The sequence below is a fragment of the Myotis daubentonii genome, chromosome 4, assembly GCF_963259705.1.
Source record: "Myotis daubentonii chromosome 4, mMyoDau2.1, whole genome shotgun sequence".
Classification (NCBI taxonomy): domain Eukaryota; kingdom Metazoa; phylum Chordata; class Mammalia; order Chiroptera; family Vespertilionidae; genus Myotis; species Myotis daubentonii.
In genome coordinates, this window is record NC_081843.1 from 85,467,615 (window position 1) to 85,480,769 (window position 13,155).

The window sequence follows — 13,155 nt, forward strand, 5'->3', positions numbered from 1 at the left end:
AGCCCGGACATGTGCCCTTGACTGGAATCGAACCTGGGACCCTTCAGTCCGCAGGCCGACGCTCTATCCACGGAGCCAAACCAGCCAGGGCCATGATTTATCTTTCTATCCTAGCCCTTCATTTGTGGTCTTAGTTTCTGTGTTCCATGCTCTCTGTCGGGTGTCTGTATCCCTTCCCTTTATGTTCGTATTATCCACTTGGTCTTCACCAACTTGCCCTTGAAAAATCCTTTTTTCTTTAATCCTTTCCTGGTTCCTTTCCTGTGAATTTATGATGCCTGGTTATTATCATTAATAGGAAATGGAGCAATGGAAGTCAGAAAAATCAAAGGAGCATGGCTCACTGAATGCTTCCATTTTAGGTGAAGAGAAGGTGGATTGAACAGGAGTCCTTCTCAAATACTATTAACCTTGAAGCAAAATAATAAAGATCATGTAGGTATCAATCAGTTTTCTTTCCTTAGTTAACCCTAAACCTTAACTTTCTGAGAGGAGTGGGAATTTGCCCTGAGATACAGATTATAAGACCAGATTTATAAAAGACCTTTACAGGTGAGGGTATACCACTCTGGATTTGAGGAGTTTATAACTTGCAGAGTAGAAGTGGGAGAGGGCAGACAAATGTTTTATATGAGTATCAGAAAGCATAGTCTATTTAAGCATTTTTATGCAATTGATGTCCAATCAGCATTTCACCAGTTGCTTGAATTATATTTATGTTATAGCCTTTTCTTATAGCTTTCGGGGTTTTTTGGGCCAGTGTTAATTAGATTCTCATATGTGCTGCTTCTCCACATCCTCCTCCCTTCCTGCCTCTTTTTCCTTTCTCAAGTAGTATGGAGTGCCTAATTATGCCAGCCACACCACTAAACGCTTGGATGCATGATCCTATCTTCAGAGTTAAAGTTTAGATAAGAGGACAAATAAATAAAAATTCATTGTCACAAATGCCATTATAAGGAGGTGCATTCAATACCATTTGAGGAATGGGGAATCAACTCTGCTTGAGTAAGTCAGAATATTTTGCTTCAGAAGTGACACTTGAGTACTGATGCATTAATAGGTGTTTGCCAGGCAAGGAAGGGAGAGGGGTTGAGCAAGGTAAGGGGACTTGCTTATAAAGTCTGTCATCATGTCATCATGAGTGAGGTTACAGTATGTAAGAACATGTTACCTGTTATTATGCAGGGAGTGTTGTTAGGTAAGGTTGTGGAAGAATTTGTTTTTATCTGTGTCCCCCACACCCAGCACAATGCCTTGTATTTATTGAGAAAGAAGTTCAAAGGTTAGTAAGTGAGGAGTTTCCTTTATACTGGGAAGGAATTAAGCAATAATCACACCACCTCTATTCCTGAGTAAAAGTGACTCAGTCATTTCCCACATCAGGTGAGCTATGGTTAAGTATAACACAAGCTCAGTAATAGAAGGGCTATAACAAGGGCTTGGAGTGAGGCAGGCCTGGGTTCGAATCCCAGTTCTGGAGTTACTGCTGCCCATGTGATCTTAGGCAAATTGCTTACACTCTGAACCTGTGTCCTCATCTACAGAGTAAGGATGTTAACATTTCGGTCTTGATGGTATCTCTGGTCTCACTAGACCAAGGTGCAGAAAACTTGTTCTGTAAAGGGCCAGATAGTAAATGTTTGTGGGTCACACAACCTCAGTACAACTGCCTGACTGCTGTTGTAGGGTGACAGCAGCCACAGCATATGTAAAGGATTCGGCATGACTGTGTTCCAGTAAAACTTATTAAAGCAAGTAGTGGGATTTGCCTGCAGGTCATGGTTTTTTACTCCTGCACTAGACCGTTTCTCCGTTTCTTGAGGGCAGGAACTGGTATAAATTCTTTTTTTTTTTTTTTAAAGATATTTTTATTGATTTCAGAGAGGAAAGGGAGAGAAAGATAGAAAATCAGTAATGAGAGAGAATCATTGATTGGCTGCTTCCTGCATGCCCCACACTGGGGATCAACCCAGGCATGTGCCCTGACCGGGAATCAAACTGTGCCATCCTGGTTCATAGGTCGATACTCAACCACTGAGCTACGCCAGCTGGGTTGGTATTAATTCTTGTATCTCTGTTACCTAGTGGTATCTGATATGATTACTTTGTTTGAAGTGAAGTCATCACACATAGATGAGTACAAATTACTAGATGATTCTGTTAGTTCAGGCCCTCTGAGAACAGAAGAAGATGCCAAAATGGACCTAGGTGATGCAAGTGATTTAATGCTTGGGTTCTGGGCCACCTGGAAAGGATAAAGGGAAAAGGAGCAGGAATTGTGGTGAACCTTCAGCTTGTGGTGCAGGCCTGAGCTCTGAAATAGAGAGGGAAAGAATTAGGTAGGAAGGGCCTCAGACCACAGGGTGCCATTCTGAGAAAGGCCAGGTTGATGGGGAGTCCTTGGGCAGAGGCTGCCTGCTAGAGGAGTTCTGTGTCTTCTGTTAGGATTGGTCTGGCTCCAGAACCCCCACTGTGCTCAGGTATGTGCTGGAAGCTTCCTGGGAAAAGCCTGACAGATAGAGCAGCTAGAGACTGGTGTCTGTTGGGTTCTTGAAGGGAGATATGGGTTGTGTACCTCCATGGCCAGCACAGTCCATTGCTTGTACTGCCCAGAGCTGCTTCTCCACACATGTTCATGGGGCTCTTTCTGAGGCGAAGTCTAGGAAATGGAGAATACTAGGAAGAATAAAGTCCCTAATGCTGCAGCTGGTTTCCTGGCTACAGCTGATGCTCATTTTCTCCTTCTCCACTCTCCATTGTAAATTTGCCCAACCTCACCTATCACCTTGGCAGGTTTGGGCTGACTTACTGGTAGTGTGACCCAAAAGTTCATTTCTGAGAGTAGGAACCCTTGATAACCATGCACTTTTTAGACTGGTATTTTTCACATGCCCATTCAAGAGCTGCCACAGGTGCTCCGGTGTTGATGGGTCGGAGAAGCAGCCCTTTTCTGCTGGTCAGGATCAGTTACTGCCTCTGGGTTAGTGATTCCTCCTATTGCCTGCTGCTCCCTGCCATAAGGAGTCCAAAGTGCCTTGTTACGTTTCCTGACCTGAGTACTCTATAGGGGACAGGACCTCTAGTTGTGGAAATGGGTCACTGGGATGGATGGTGAGTAAGGCTATTCCTGCTTCTGGTTTTTGGCCATCCTATCTAATAAAAGAGAAAAATGGTAATTGGCATACGACGATACCCTTTTCATTGGCTAATCAGGGCTATATGCAAATTAACTGCCAACTAAGATTGGCAGTTAACTGCCAACAAGATGGCGGTTAATTTGCATATGTAGGCACAATGCAGGGAGGCGAAAGGGAAAGCAGGAAGAAGCCCCCTGCCACTGACAGTGATCAGAAACCCAGGGGGGAGCTAAGAGCTAGGGGGCAGGGCAAGGGCAGCCCTGGGGCCGCCTTTGCCCTGCCCCCCAGCCATGATCGGAGAATCAGGCGCCTTTGCTGCCCTGGCCAGTGATAGCAGGAAGTAGGGGTGGAGCCAGCGATGGGAGCTGGACACGGTCGAAGCTGGCAGTTCCGGGAGCTAGGGGTCCCTTGCCTGGGCCTAAAGCGGAGCCCACGATCGCGGGGCCGCTGCAGCTGCAGGTCCCCGCTGCCCGGGCCAGACGCCTAGGCCAGAGGCGTTAGGCCTGGGCAGGGGCGGAGCCTGCAACCACGGGGAGCTGGGGGTCCCCTGCCCAGGCCTGACACCTCTGCCGGAGGCCTCAGGCCTGGTCAAGGGGCTGATCCGGTGATTGGTGATTGGAGGGTGATAAGGGTCAACTCCTCTGGCCGAGGCATCAGGCCTGGGTGGGGGGCGGAGCCAGGGATTGGGGGGATATGATGGTCCCCTTGCCCAGGCCTGAAGCCTGGGTCAGAGGTGTCAGGCTTGGGCGGGGGGTGGAGCAAGCGATCAGAGGGAGATGGGGGTCCCCTGCCCAGGCATGATTCCTGGGCCAGAGGCCTCAGGCCTGGGCGGGGGCCAGAGCCAGTGATCAGGGGGAGATGGGGGTCCCCTGTCCAAGCCTGACACTTCTGGCGGAGGCGTCAGGCCTGGGCAAGGGGCCGATCAGGCGATCGGAGGGTGATGGGGGTCTACGCCTCTGGCCGAGGCATCAGGCCTGGGCAAGGGGCAGAGCCAGCAATCGGAGGGGTCTGGGGGTCCCCTGCCCAGGCCTGATGCCTGGGCCAGAGGCATCAGGCCTGGGCTGGGGGCAGAACCAGTGATGGGGGGAAATGAGGGTCCCTTGCCCAGGCCTGACGCCTCTGTTAGAGGCGTCAGGCCTGGGCAAGGGGCTGATCCTGCGATTGGAGGGTGATGGGGATCAACGCCTGAGGGCTCCCAGTATGTGAGAGGGGGCAGGCTGGGCTGAGGGACACTCCCCCCCCCCACACACACCCAGTGCACGAATTTCGTGCACCGGGCCCCTAGTTTATATTTATAAAACACAGCGTCATATAGAGTCCTATATTCCAGCTTGTCTCCATTATAACACTGTATTGATTACAGTGGGTTTATAATAAATCTTGAACTCTGGTAGTGTGTCTCCCAACTTTGTTTTTGGCTGTTCTAGTTCTTTTGCCTTTTTATATAAATTTTAGAATCAACTTGCTTATTTCTACAAAAATTTCTGTTGAGATTTTGAGTGAAATTGTGTGGAATATGTAAATCAGTATGCAGAGATTTGACAAATTAACAAAATTGAGTCTTCCAAATCATGAACATGGTATATCTCTCAGTTTATTTAGGTTTTAAATTTCTCAGCAGTGGTTTGTAGCTTTACGTACACAGACTCTACACAAGTTTTGTTAGATTTAGATTTAAGTAGTTCATAGTTTTTGGTGCTATTGTAAATGCTATTTCCCTGTAGATCATATTTCTCCCCTCCTTAAAAATACTCATTTGATCCTTTACTCGTAATGGGATCTTTATTCACTTGGAATAAGGAATGATTTCTGAGCTGGGAGCTCAAAGGTTTCCTTAATTTGACAACTAATTCTTTCTCACCTCTCCTCCTCCTCCTTCTCCTCCTCCTCCTCCTCCTCCTCCTCCTCCTTCTCCTCCTCCTCATATTTTTTCAACTGATTTTCTTTTAAAGAGAATGGAAAGGAGGGCGAGAGAGAGAGAGAGAGAGAGAGAGAGAGAGAAACATTGATGTGAGGAAGACATATCAACTGATTGCCTTCCTCACGTGCCCCAGTTGGGTACCTGCAATTGAGGTACATGCCCTTGACCAAATCGAACCTGAGACCCTTCAGTCCACAGGCTGACGCTCTAACCGCTAAGCAAAATCAGCCAGGGCATCACTCATTCTGCCCTCAAATACTTTATGTTCCTGATAAACCTTTAAACAAAACTGAAATGTAATCATTAGCAGTTTTCAGCATTTAAATGGCATAGTATTATATAGCATTACTGGGCTAGAAGAATATGGTGAATGGGTACAGGGTACATTTGAAATCCAGAAAATTGCTATGGGTTTGCCTAACTCATGGGTGTGTGGGAAATGTCAGTCTCAGAGTAGTCGACTCCTATAATAATCACTGCCCGGCTGGCGCTTTTATACCAAGGACGTAGGTTACTTCTGAAGGCAAAGAGGCAGGCTCAGGCTGACAAAAGCTGTAGATGCTGCAAATTTCTGCTGATGCTAATGGAATAATTTCAGTATATAGCATGGTAAGGAGTTTAAGTCATTTAACGGTCAAATTTATTAAAATATAAACTGTGTTTTTCTTGTGGTTTAGATGCCCTTGTTGATTAGGTAATGAATTCTAATTTGTTTCAAGTAAATTCATCAAAGGATACTAGTTCTAATATAGATTATTTTCTAATTATTATTACTACTAGAGGCTCAGTGCACGAATTTGTGCACGGGTGGGGTCCCTTGGGGTGTCCTGTGGGTATTGGACCCCAGCTCTTGCCCCCAGGCTTGCAGCCCTGCAGCCCGCTTGGCACCCCGCTGTGGCCTGGTGTCGCCCCCTCACCTGCTCCACCATCCTGCCTGCAGGGTGATTGATCGGGGCTGGCTCCCTGCTGCCGCTGGTCACCGTCTGCAGGGCAATCAGCGGGGCAGTCGGGCCCCCGCTCGCACCTGCCTTGGTCTGATGCTGCCTGCTCACCTGCTCCACCATCCCGCCACAGTCCTGCTCTTGTCGGGGCCCATTGGGGCCGGCAGAGCCTCCACTGCCGCCCTCTGCCAGCGCTGCATTGCCAATGCCCGCCATGTTCTGCGCCGCCTCCTGGTGGTCAGCACACGTCATAGAGAGTGGTCAAATTCCCGGTCGAACAATTGGCATATTAGCCTTTCATTATATAGGATTATTATTATTTTTTAAATATATTTTATTGATTTTTTAAAGAGAGGAAGGGAGAGAGATAGAGTTAGAAACATCGATGAGAGAGAAACATCCATCAGCTGCCTCCTGCAAATCTCCTACTGGGGATGTGCCCACAACCCAGGTACATGCCCTTGACCGGAATCGAACCTGGGACCTTTCAGTCCGCAGGCCTACGCTCTATCCACTGAGCCAAACCGGTTTCGGCAATATAGGATTATTTTTTGCAATCAATATTTGGCAGTGGAGGTGGCAGTAGGAAACCTGAGTTTTTTGTTGGATGTGGTCAGTACCTTTTCTAGCCTCAGTGTACAAATGTGGAGTCTGTACTGGATCATTTCTAAGGAACTTGAAATTCTGGAATCCATGGTCATGTTAGTATTAAATTTATAATTTATAAAGCAGAAACAAATGTAGCCCACTAGAGGGAGCACTGTTCTTTTATAATGTTCTCAATTTTATTGAAAAATAGATCTTTCATATAAGAGTGTATAACTCGTAGCTGAACAATTTATATAATAATGATAAAATGAACACCTGTATACCCACAATTTGCATCTTTTTCTCAGAGGTCATCAGTATCTTGATTTCTGTTTTAATCATGCTCTCACTTCTCTTTAGTGTTTTAACACTAAACACATATCCATAAATAGTATATTGATTTGTTTCTGAAATATTTTTCTGTTTTGAACTTTATATAAAAGATATTAAAGAGTGTGTGTGCTTCTCAGATTTTTTCTTACATTTTTCATGATTTTTGAGATTCATCCATGTTGATATATTTAATTATAGTTCCTGAGATTTTTCTCATTTATATTCTACTTTGTTATATCAATATATCTGTTTTTCTCTTAGTGGTGATTTGGGTTGCTTTCAGTTTTTTTGCTTTATAAACAATGCTCCCACGAACATTTATGAACCTGTTTCCTTTTGCACATGTGGAAGTTTCTTTAGGATACCCAGAATTACCTTGGAGTGGAATTATATTAGAGGATATACCAGTATGCATGTTCAACTTTACTAGATAATGCCAAACTTTCTCATACTGAGTATGCTAATTTTTATTCCAGTAGAAAATATTTGATATTGACTGACTTAAATTTTTGCCAGTCTGGTAAGTGAAATGCTGTCTCCTTGTGATGTTATTTTGATGGCTTAAGTGTTTTATTATTTTTTATTTTTTAAAATATATTTTATTGATTTTTTACAGAGAGGAAGGGAGAGGGATAGAGAGTTAGAAACATCGATGAGAGAGAAACATCGATCAGCTGCCTACTGGGGATGTGCCCGCAACCAAGATACATGCCCTTGACCGGAATTGAACCTGGGACCCTTCAGTCCACAGGCCGATGCTCTGTCCACTGAGCCAAACCGGTTAGGGCTAAAAGTGTTTTATTTTGCTCATTTTTTTTTTTGGTCAAAAATTTAGAATAGGTTCATTTGGCAGTTTGCCCTTTACCCATAAGCCATCAGTTATGCTAGAAAATTCACTTTGAAAATGGCTTCTTTCTCTGCTTACAAACATGGTGCCTTTGTGCTTTTTGGCCTCTCCTTTCTATATGAGGTTTCATCCTCAGGGCATCTCTACAAGGGTTTTTCTTTTTGTGGCAGGATGGTCTTAGGGTAGTTGCTGTCCTTCCAGTGTTGCTGGAATTGTATGCAGTATTGTATGTGAATGTGAGAGTGTACGTGTGTGAGCGTGTATGTATGCATACATGCTATACTTTGGCTGGAAATAGGACTTTTGTTGTGATTGTTAGGCATCTAAAAAAAACAAAACAGGACTGGATTTCTATAAGCCATGCTCTACTTATGAGCTAGGGTAACTTTTACTGGCTTTAGAGTTCAATTTAATTTGTATTTTGGAATCATTTGGAGATATCTGCCTTGGTAACTTAATACCAAAAATTTAAGCTATCTTTCAATTTATTTATTTGTAACTTGATTTAATGATTTGCAGACCTCATTTTTTTTCTTGCTTACTCAAAACTGACCTTTCAAATAAAGTGCAGTTATTGGATGTTCTTTTCAGAGAAGATGAAACTCAGCTTCTCTCGGTCAGTCATCTTTTTCCAAGTCTATTGTGACTGCTTTTGAATTGTTTCTCCATAGTACTCTTTATTTGTGATTCTTCTGATTCATCTCGATAGAAGTTTCCTTGTGTAGACATTTAAAAATTATTTATTTCTGCATTTGTCTTAGGAATAAGATCTTTATAATTTATTTGAATGATTTTTACTATGGGTATCATGGACAAAATTTTAAGCCTTTATGTTGGCTTGAATAAGTAGAAAGTCAAACTGAAAAGTTAATTGCCACCTGACTGGAGTGGCTCAGTTGATTGAATGTTGTCCTGTATACCAAAATGTTGCCGGTTTGATACCCCGTTAGGGCACTTATCAGGGTTGTGGGTTTGGTCCCTGGAACAGAAGGCAGCCAATCAATATTTCTCACTCATATCAATGTGTGTGGTTTTCCCCCCCTCTCTGTCTAAGCATGTCCTCGGGTGAGGATTAAAACAAACAAAAAGTTAATTGCCTACTGACTTCTATGTCAACATCAGGAACTAGAGTTCTTGCTTTGGTTCATCAATGCAATGCAGTGCAATACAATGCAATGCAGTGTGTTGTTTCTAACAAGCTAACAGAAAAAGAGCCTTTAAGTAAATTATGTATTAACTAGAGGCCCGGTGCACAAAAATTTGTGCACTCGGGTGGGTCCCTCAGCCCACCCTGTGCCCTCTCGCAATCTGGGGCCCCTTGGGGGCCCCTTCCCCTGGCTGCTGGCACCAGTTTTCCTCCGGTGCCCGGAACCCAGGCCTTCGCTCTTCGCTGGGAGGGGCCCACACGGTGGGCGAGGGGCTTAGCTCTTTTAAAAATACTTCTGAATGTTTGGTAAATAACCCTGTAGGAATCTACTTTCTGAAACATGCTGGTTGTTAAGGGCTGATTTGGGTAATCAACAAAATGTATGTTAAAATCCTAATCCCCAGAACCTCAGAATGTACCTGTATATGGAGATAAGATCTTTAAAGAGGGGATTACATTAAATTGTGGCAGTTCCAGTGGGACACTTAGCCCATCTCACTGAAGTCCTTATAAGAAGAGGAATGTTGGGGTCCAGCCCCAGCAGGTCCAGGGGTTCCCAAAGAAGGAATGACACAGAGGCAGCATTCAGGTTATCATCATAGCCAGGTTCTCTTTTTATTGTCCTGTTACATCTATATTTATACTATTTGATCCTATAAACATGCCTCTATAAGCTTTTTTTTTTTTTGCATCGGGTCCATTTATTGGGGGGTCAGTCAAAGGGGGAGCTGGCTAGGGTGGGGTAGGGCAGCAGCTTGTCTGGCCCCCGAGAAACCCAACTTAAGTCCAGAGCCTCGAGGGCTTAGAAGCCAAAGTCTTCCTCCACCTTTATCTGCACGGGGCCAGCTCCGGAGTCAGCGGGACTCCTGCCCAGTGCCCTTCCTATGGCACTCGCCGCCTCTTCCAACTGCTGGGCCCCTCGCCAGGGGCCGGGCTGCTGGCTTCTGTGGGCGCTGGCGTCCTCCTGGGCGGGGACAGCCCCTCTTTCTCTGGAGGCTCGTTCTCAGCGTTGCCTGGGTTGGGGGCGTCTCTGCCCTGGCTGCCCTCGTCCTCCAGTAAGATGGTGAACTGGCTGGCCCGGTAGTTGTCACCGTAGGAGTCCAGCACCTTCATGAGGAACCTCTGCTCCTGCTGGAGTCTCCATGTTATCCTCTATATCTGATGGAGCCTGTTCAGGACCCGCTCCTTCGCCTGCTCAATCTCCCTGCAGCGCCGATCCAGCGCCTGGTACTTCCTGCGATTGAGTTCCTGTTGGCGCCGCCCTTGCTGGCCTCAGGCTGCCTCCTCCTCTTCGTCTCGCTCCTGGAGGCTGGAGCTGCCCAGACCCCCAGACACGAACTCCACTTCGGTCTCAAGCTCGCTCTCCAGGATGTGACCACCGAACAGCGGAGGCAGCGCCAGCTCCCAGCCGGGAGGTGCTGAGAACTCCTCAAAGCCCACAGCTGCCATGGACCCCTCTCTCTGCTCCAGCTCCATTTCTCCCTGGCTCCCGACGCAGAACTTCCAACCTTGCAAGCCTCTAGTTTAAAGTGGCTTGCGAAACTACAGCCCATCCGATTTCACAGCCAGGCACCCAGGCCCTGGCCGCTAAGCCTCCTGGGAGTTGTAGTTCTCTATTTCCGGCTTGCCTCCCTCGCCCCACCCCCACCCCAGTCCCAACTGAAAGGCCCTGCTGGCTGGTCTAACCCTGTGGCCAGGCATCTGAGTCACCTCGGGTCTTTATTCCTGTCCCGACACCACGCCATCTGACCATGGAGACTCTCCTCTTGCGAGGCCCCTGGGTCTCCTTCTGGGTCTCCTCAGCCCAGGCACTGGATTGCGTACCACAGCTGCAACTCAATCCCGGACCCTGGGTCTCCTTCTGGGGCCTGGCTGCGTCGCCCCTGGGGTCCAGATGGTGTCCCCAGGCAGCTATGCAGCCTGGCCTCTGGTCCCGCCTCTGAGTGTTCTCCCATCACTGGTGATCAGTGATCTGAGAAGCCAGGCAGACATCCGCCTCTTCCCTGCCCCACCCAGCTTTTCCCATTACTGGCCCAGGGCCGGCAAAGGCGGCCAGGTTCTCTTATCACAGAAGCCGGCAAAGGAGGCCTGGCTTCTCCGAGCAAAGGCAGCTCGGTTCTCTGGCTCTTGGCTGCCGCCTGGGTTTCCGATTGCAGTCAGCGGCAGGCAGCTTCTTCCCTCCTTCCCCTTTCGCCTCCCAGCATTGCGCCTATGTTGGCAGTTAACTGCCAATCTTAGTTGGCAGTTAATTTGCATATAGCCCTGATTAGCCAATGAAAAGGGTATCGTCGTACGCCAATTACCATTTTTCTCTTTTATTATATAGGATTACATTTCTGTTGTTCCTTATCAGGTATGGTCTAGACTAGTTCAAAGAGAGTTAGGTTGTATTTAGGCTTCTGTGTGTTAGTTCAGGAGTAATGCTGTTGAAACCTAGGAGGGATAGGAACAGTGGATTATTGAAAGTCAGAATAATGATATTGCACAGCTTTTACTTCCTTGGAGATGAATTTCTAGACCAAAGCTTCAATCTCAGTGTGAAGTATTGGATATTTTAGGGAAGGAGGATTAATCTTTATTAGAAGTAGTTATAAAAATGAATGTTAGATCATATGATTTTTGTTATAATATATGCTTCCTTAGCAAGTATTATGCTTTCTTAGCAAGTGTTACTGAGAACTTATCTATCAATTTCTATTTGCATGCTTATCATCTACAAATTTCAGCTGGAGTTATGAGGCAGTAAGGATTTTGAGCGAGGTGAAAGGAATGGCTTACTTGGGCATCCCATTAAGAACATATTTAATCATGAAAGTCAAATAGTAAGAGAATAAATTCTATTTATTTAAAAATGTGTCATATAGTTGATTCCTGTTTTTCTTCACAAATGTTATTTGATGGGCATGATGAGTATTTTTTAAAAATTAGTTTTTATTATTTTAGAGAGGAAACATCAATGTGAGAAACATCAATTGGCTGCCTCCCACACACACCCTGACTGTGGATTGAGCGTGCAACTTGAGGATGTGCCCTGACTGGGAATTGATCCTGTGACCTTTTGGTGTGTGGGATGATGTTCTACCAACTGAGCCACACTGGCCAGGGCTGAATGAATATATTTTTTAAAATATATTTTTATTGATTTCAGAGAGGAAGAGAGAGATAGAAACATCAATGATGAGAGAGAATCATTGATTGGCTGCCTCCTGCACACCCCACACTAGGGACCTAGCCCTGCAACCTGGGCATATGCCCTGACCAGGCATCAAATTGTGACCTCCTGGTTCATAGGTCGGTGCTCAACCACTGAACCACACCAGCTGTCCTGAATGAATATTAAAAAAAAATCATATTGTTGGGTATAGTTAGCTATGTATAATGATTTGATTAAGTATGAACTCATTTAGTATATGACGTTTGCTGTTATATAAATTCTCAAGGATACAAGAAATGATTATTGTTAAAATATCTGTGTTGTCTTCCACTGACTATAATAATAATAGTTTTCTTTTTGGTTTTTAGATTTCCTCCTTCCTCACCCTTGAAACCATATCCAAAGAGGCCCCCATACCAAAAGGATGCTATTAAATTTCCAGAATGGAATGACCCCCCACCAGGCATGTCACAAGAGAACATCCCAGTAAGGCCACTTGTGATGGTAAGTGCCATTACTAAAAGACTGATGGCTAGCAGCAGGGAGAATAAGTAGTAGTCTGTGAACCCCCAGGCTTAGTCCAGTTCTCTCTGTCAGTTCCTTATGAACGATGGTCTGAAAGTACTTTAAAATAATACCTTATGTGTCAATAGCTGAGAAATCAATAATAAAGAAAGACTAAGTTTTGCATTTTATCACTCTTGCCCATTGAGATTTTGACTGAATATATGGTAGCTGTTTACATATGTTCAGACTAAAAAGTTTTCTGTTAAAACTCCTTTATTCTTTTCCTTTCAGTTTTATAATTTGTTCTTTTCCCTCTTTGTCTCCTCCTCCTGAACTTTATCACCAGTTGAGAGTGAGAAGGTTGGGCCATGGAGTATTGTGGAATGAGCCCTACACAAAATGTGAACAGAATTTGCTATGCTGATTATGCAATGAACTTTTTGGGGGGCCTATTTTTTCTTTAAAATATCCCCATTAAAGATGACCAAGATTGAAATAATGCTTAAAAAATAAAATGTAGAGACAAATTTTGAATGGCAGTTTTTAAAAATTAAATAACACCAATGTGTTAAATTAA

At 45.1% G+C, this 13,155-nt stretch overlaps 1 protein-coding gene across 2 annotated transcripts in view; it reads left to right on the forward strand.

Annotated features, from left to right (window-relative positions):
• DEPDC1B (DEP domain containing 1B) overlaps positions 1–13,155 on the forward strand; it is a 70,889-nt gene that overhangs the window by 19,404 nt on the left and 38,330 nt on the right. For both annotated transcript variants that reach the window (XM_059694581.1, XM_059694580.1), the window contains exon 3: positions 12,440–12,575. In XM_059694581.1, the coding sequence (XP_059550564.1) occupies positions 12,440–12,575 (136 nt within the window). The remainder of the gene's footprint in view (positions 1–12,439; positions 12,576–13,155) is intronic.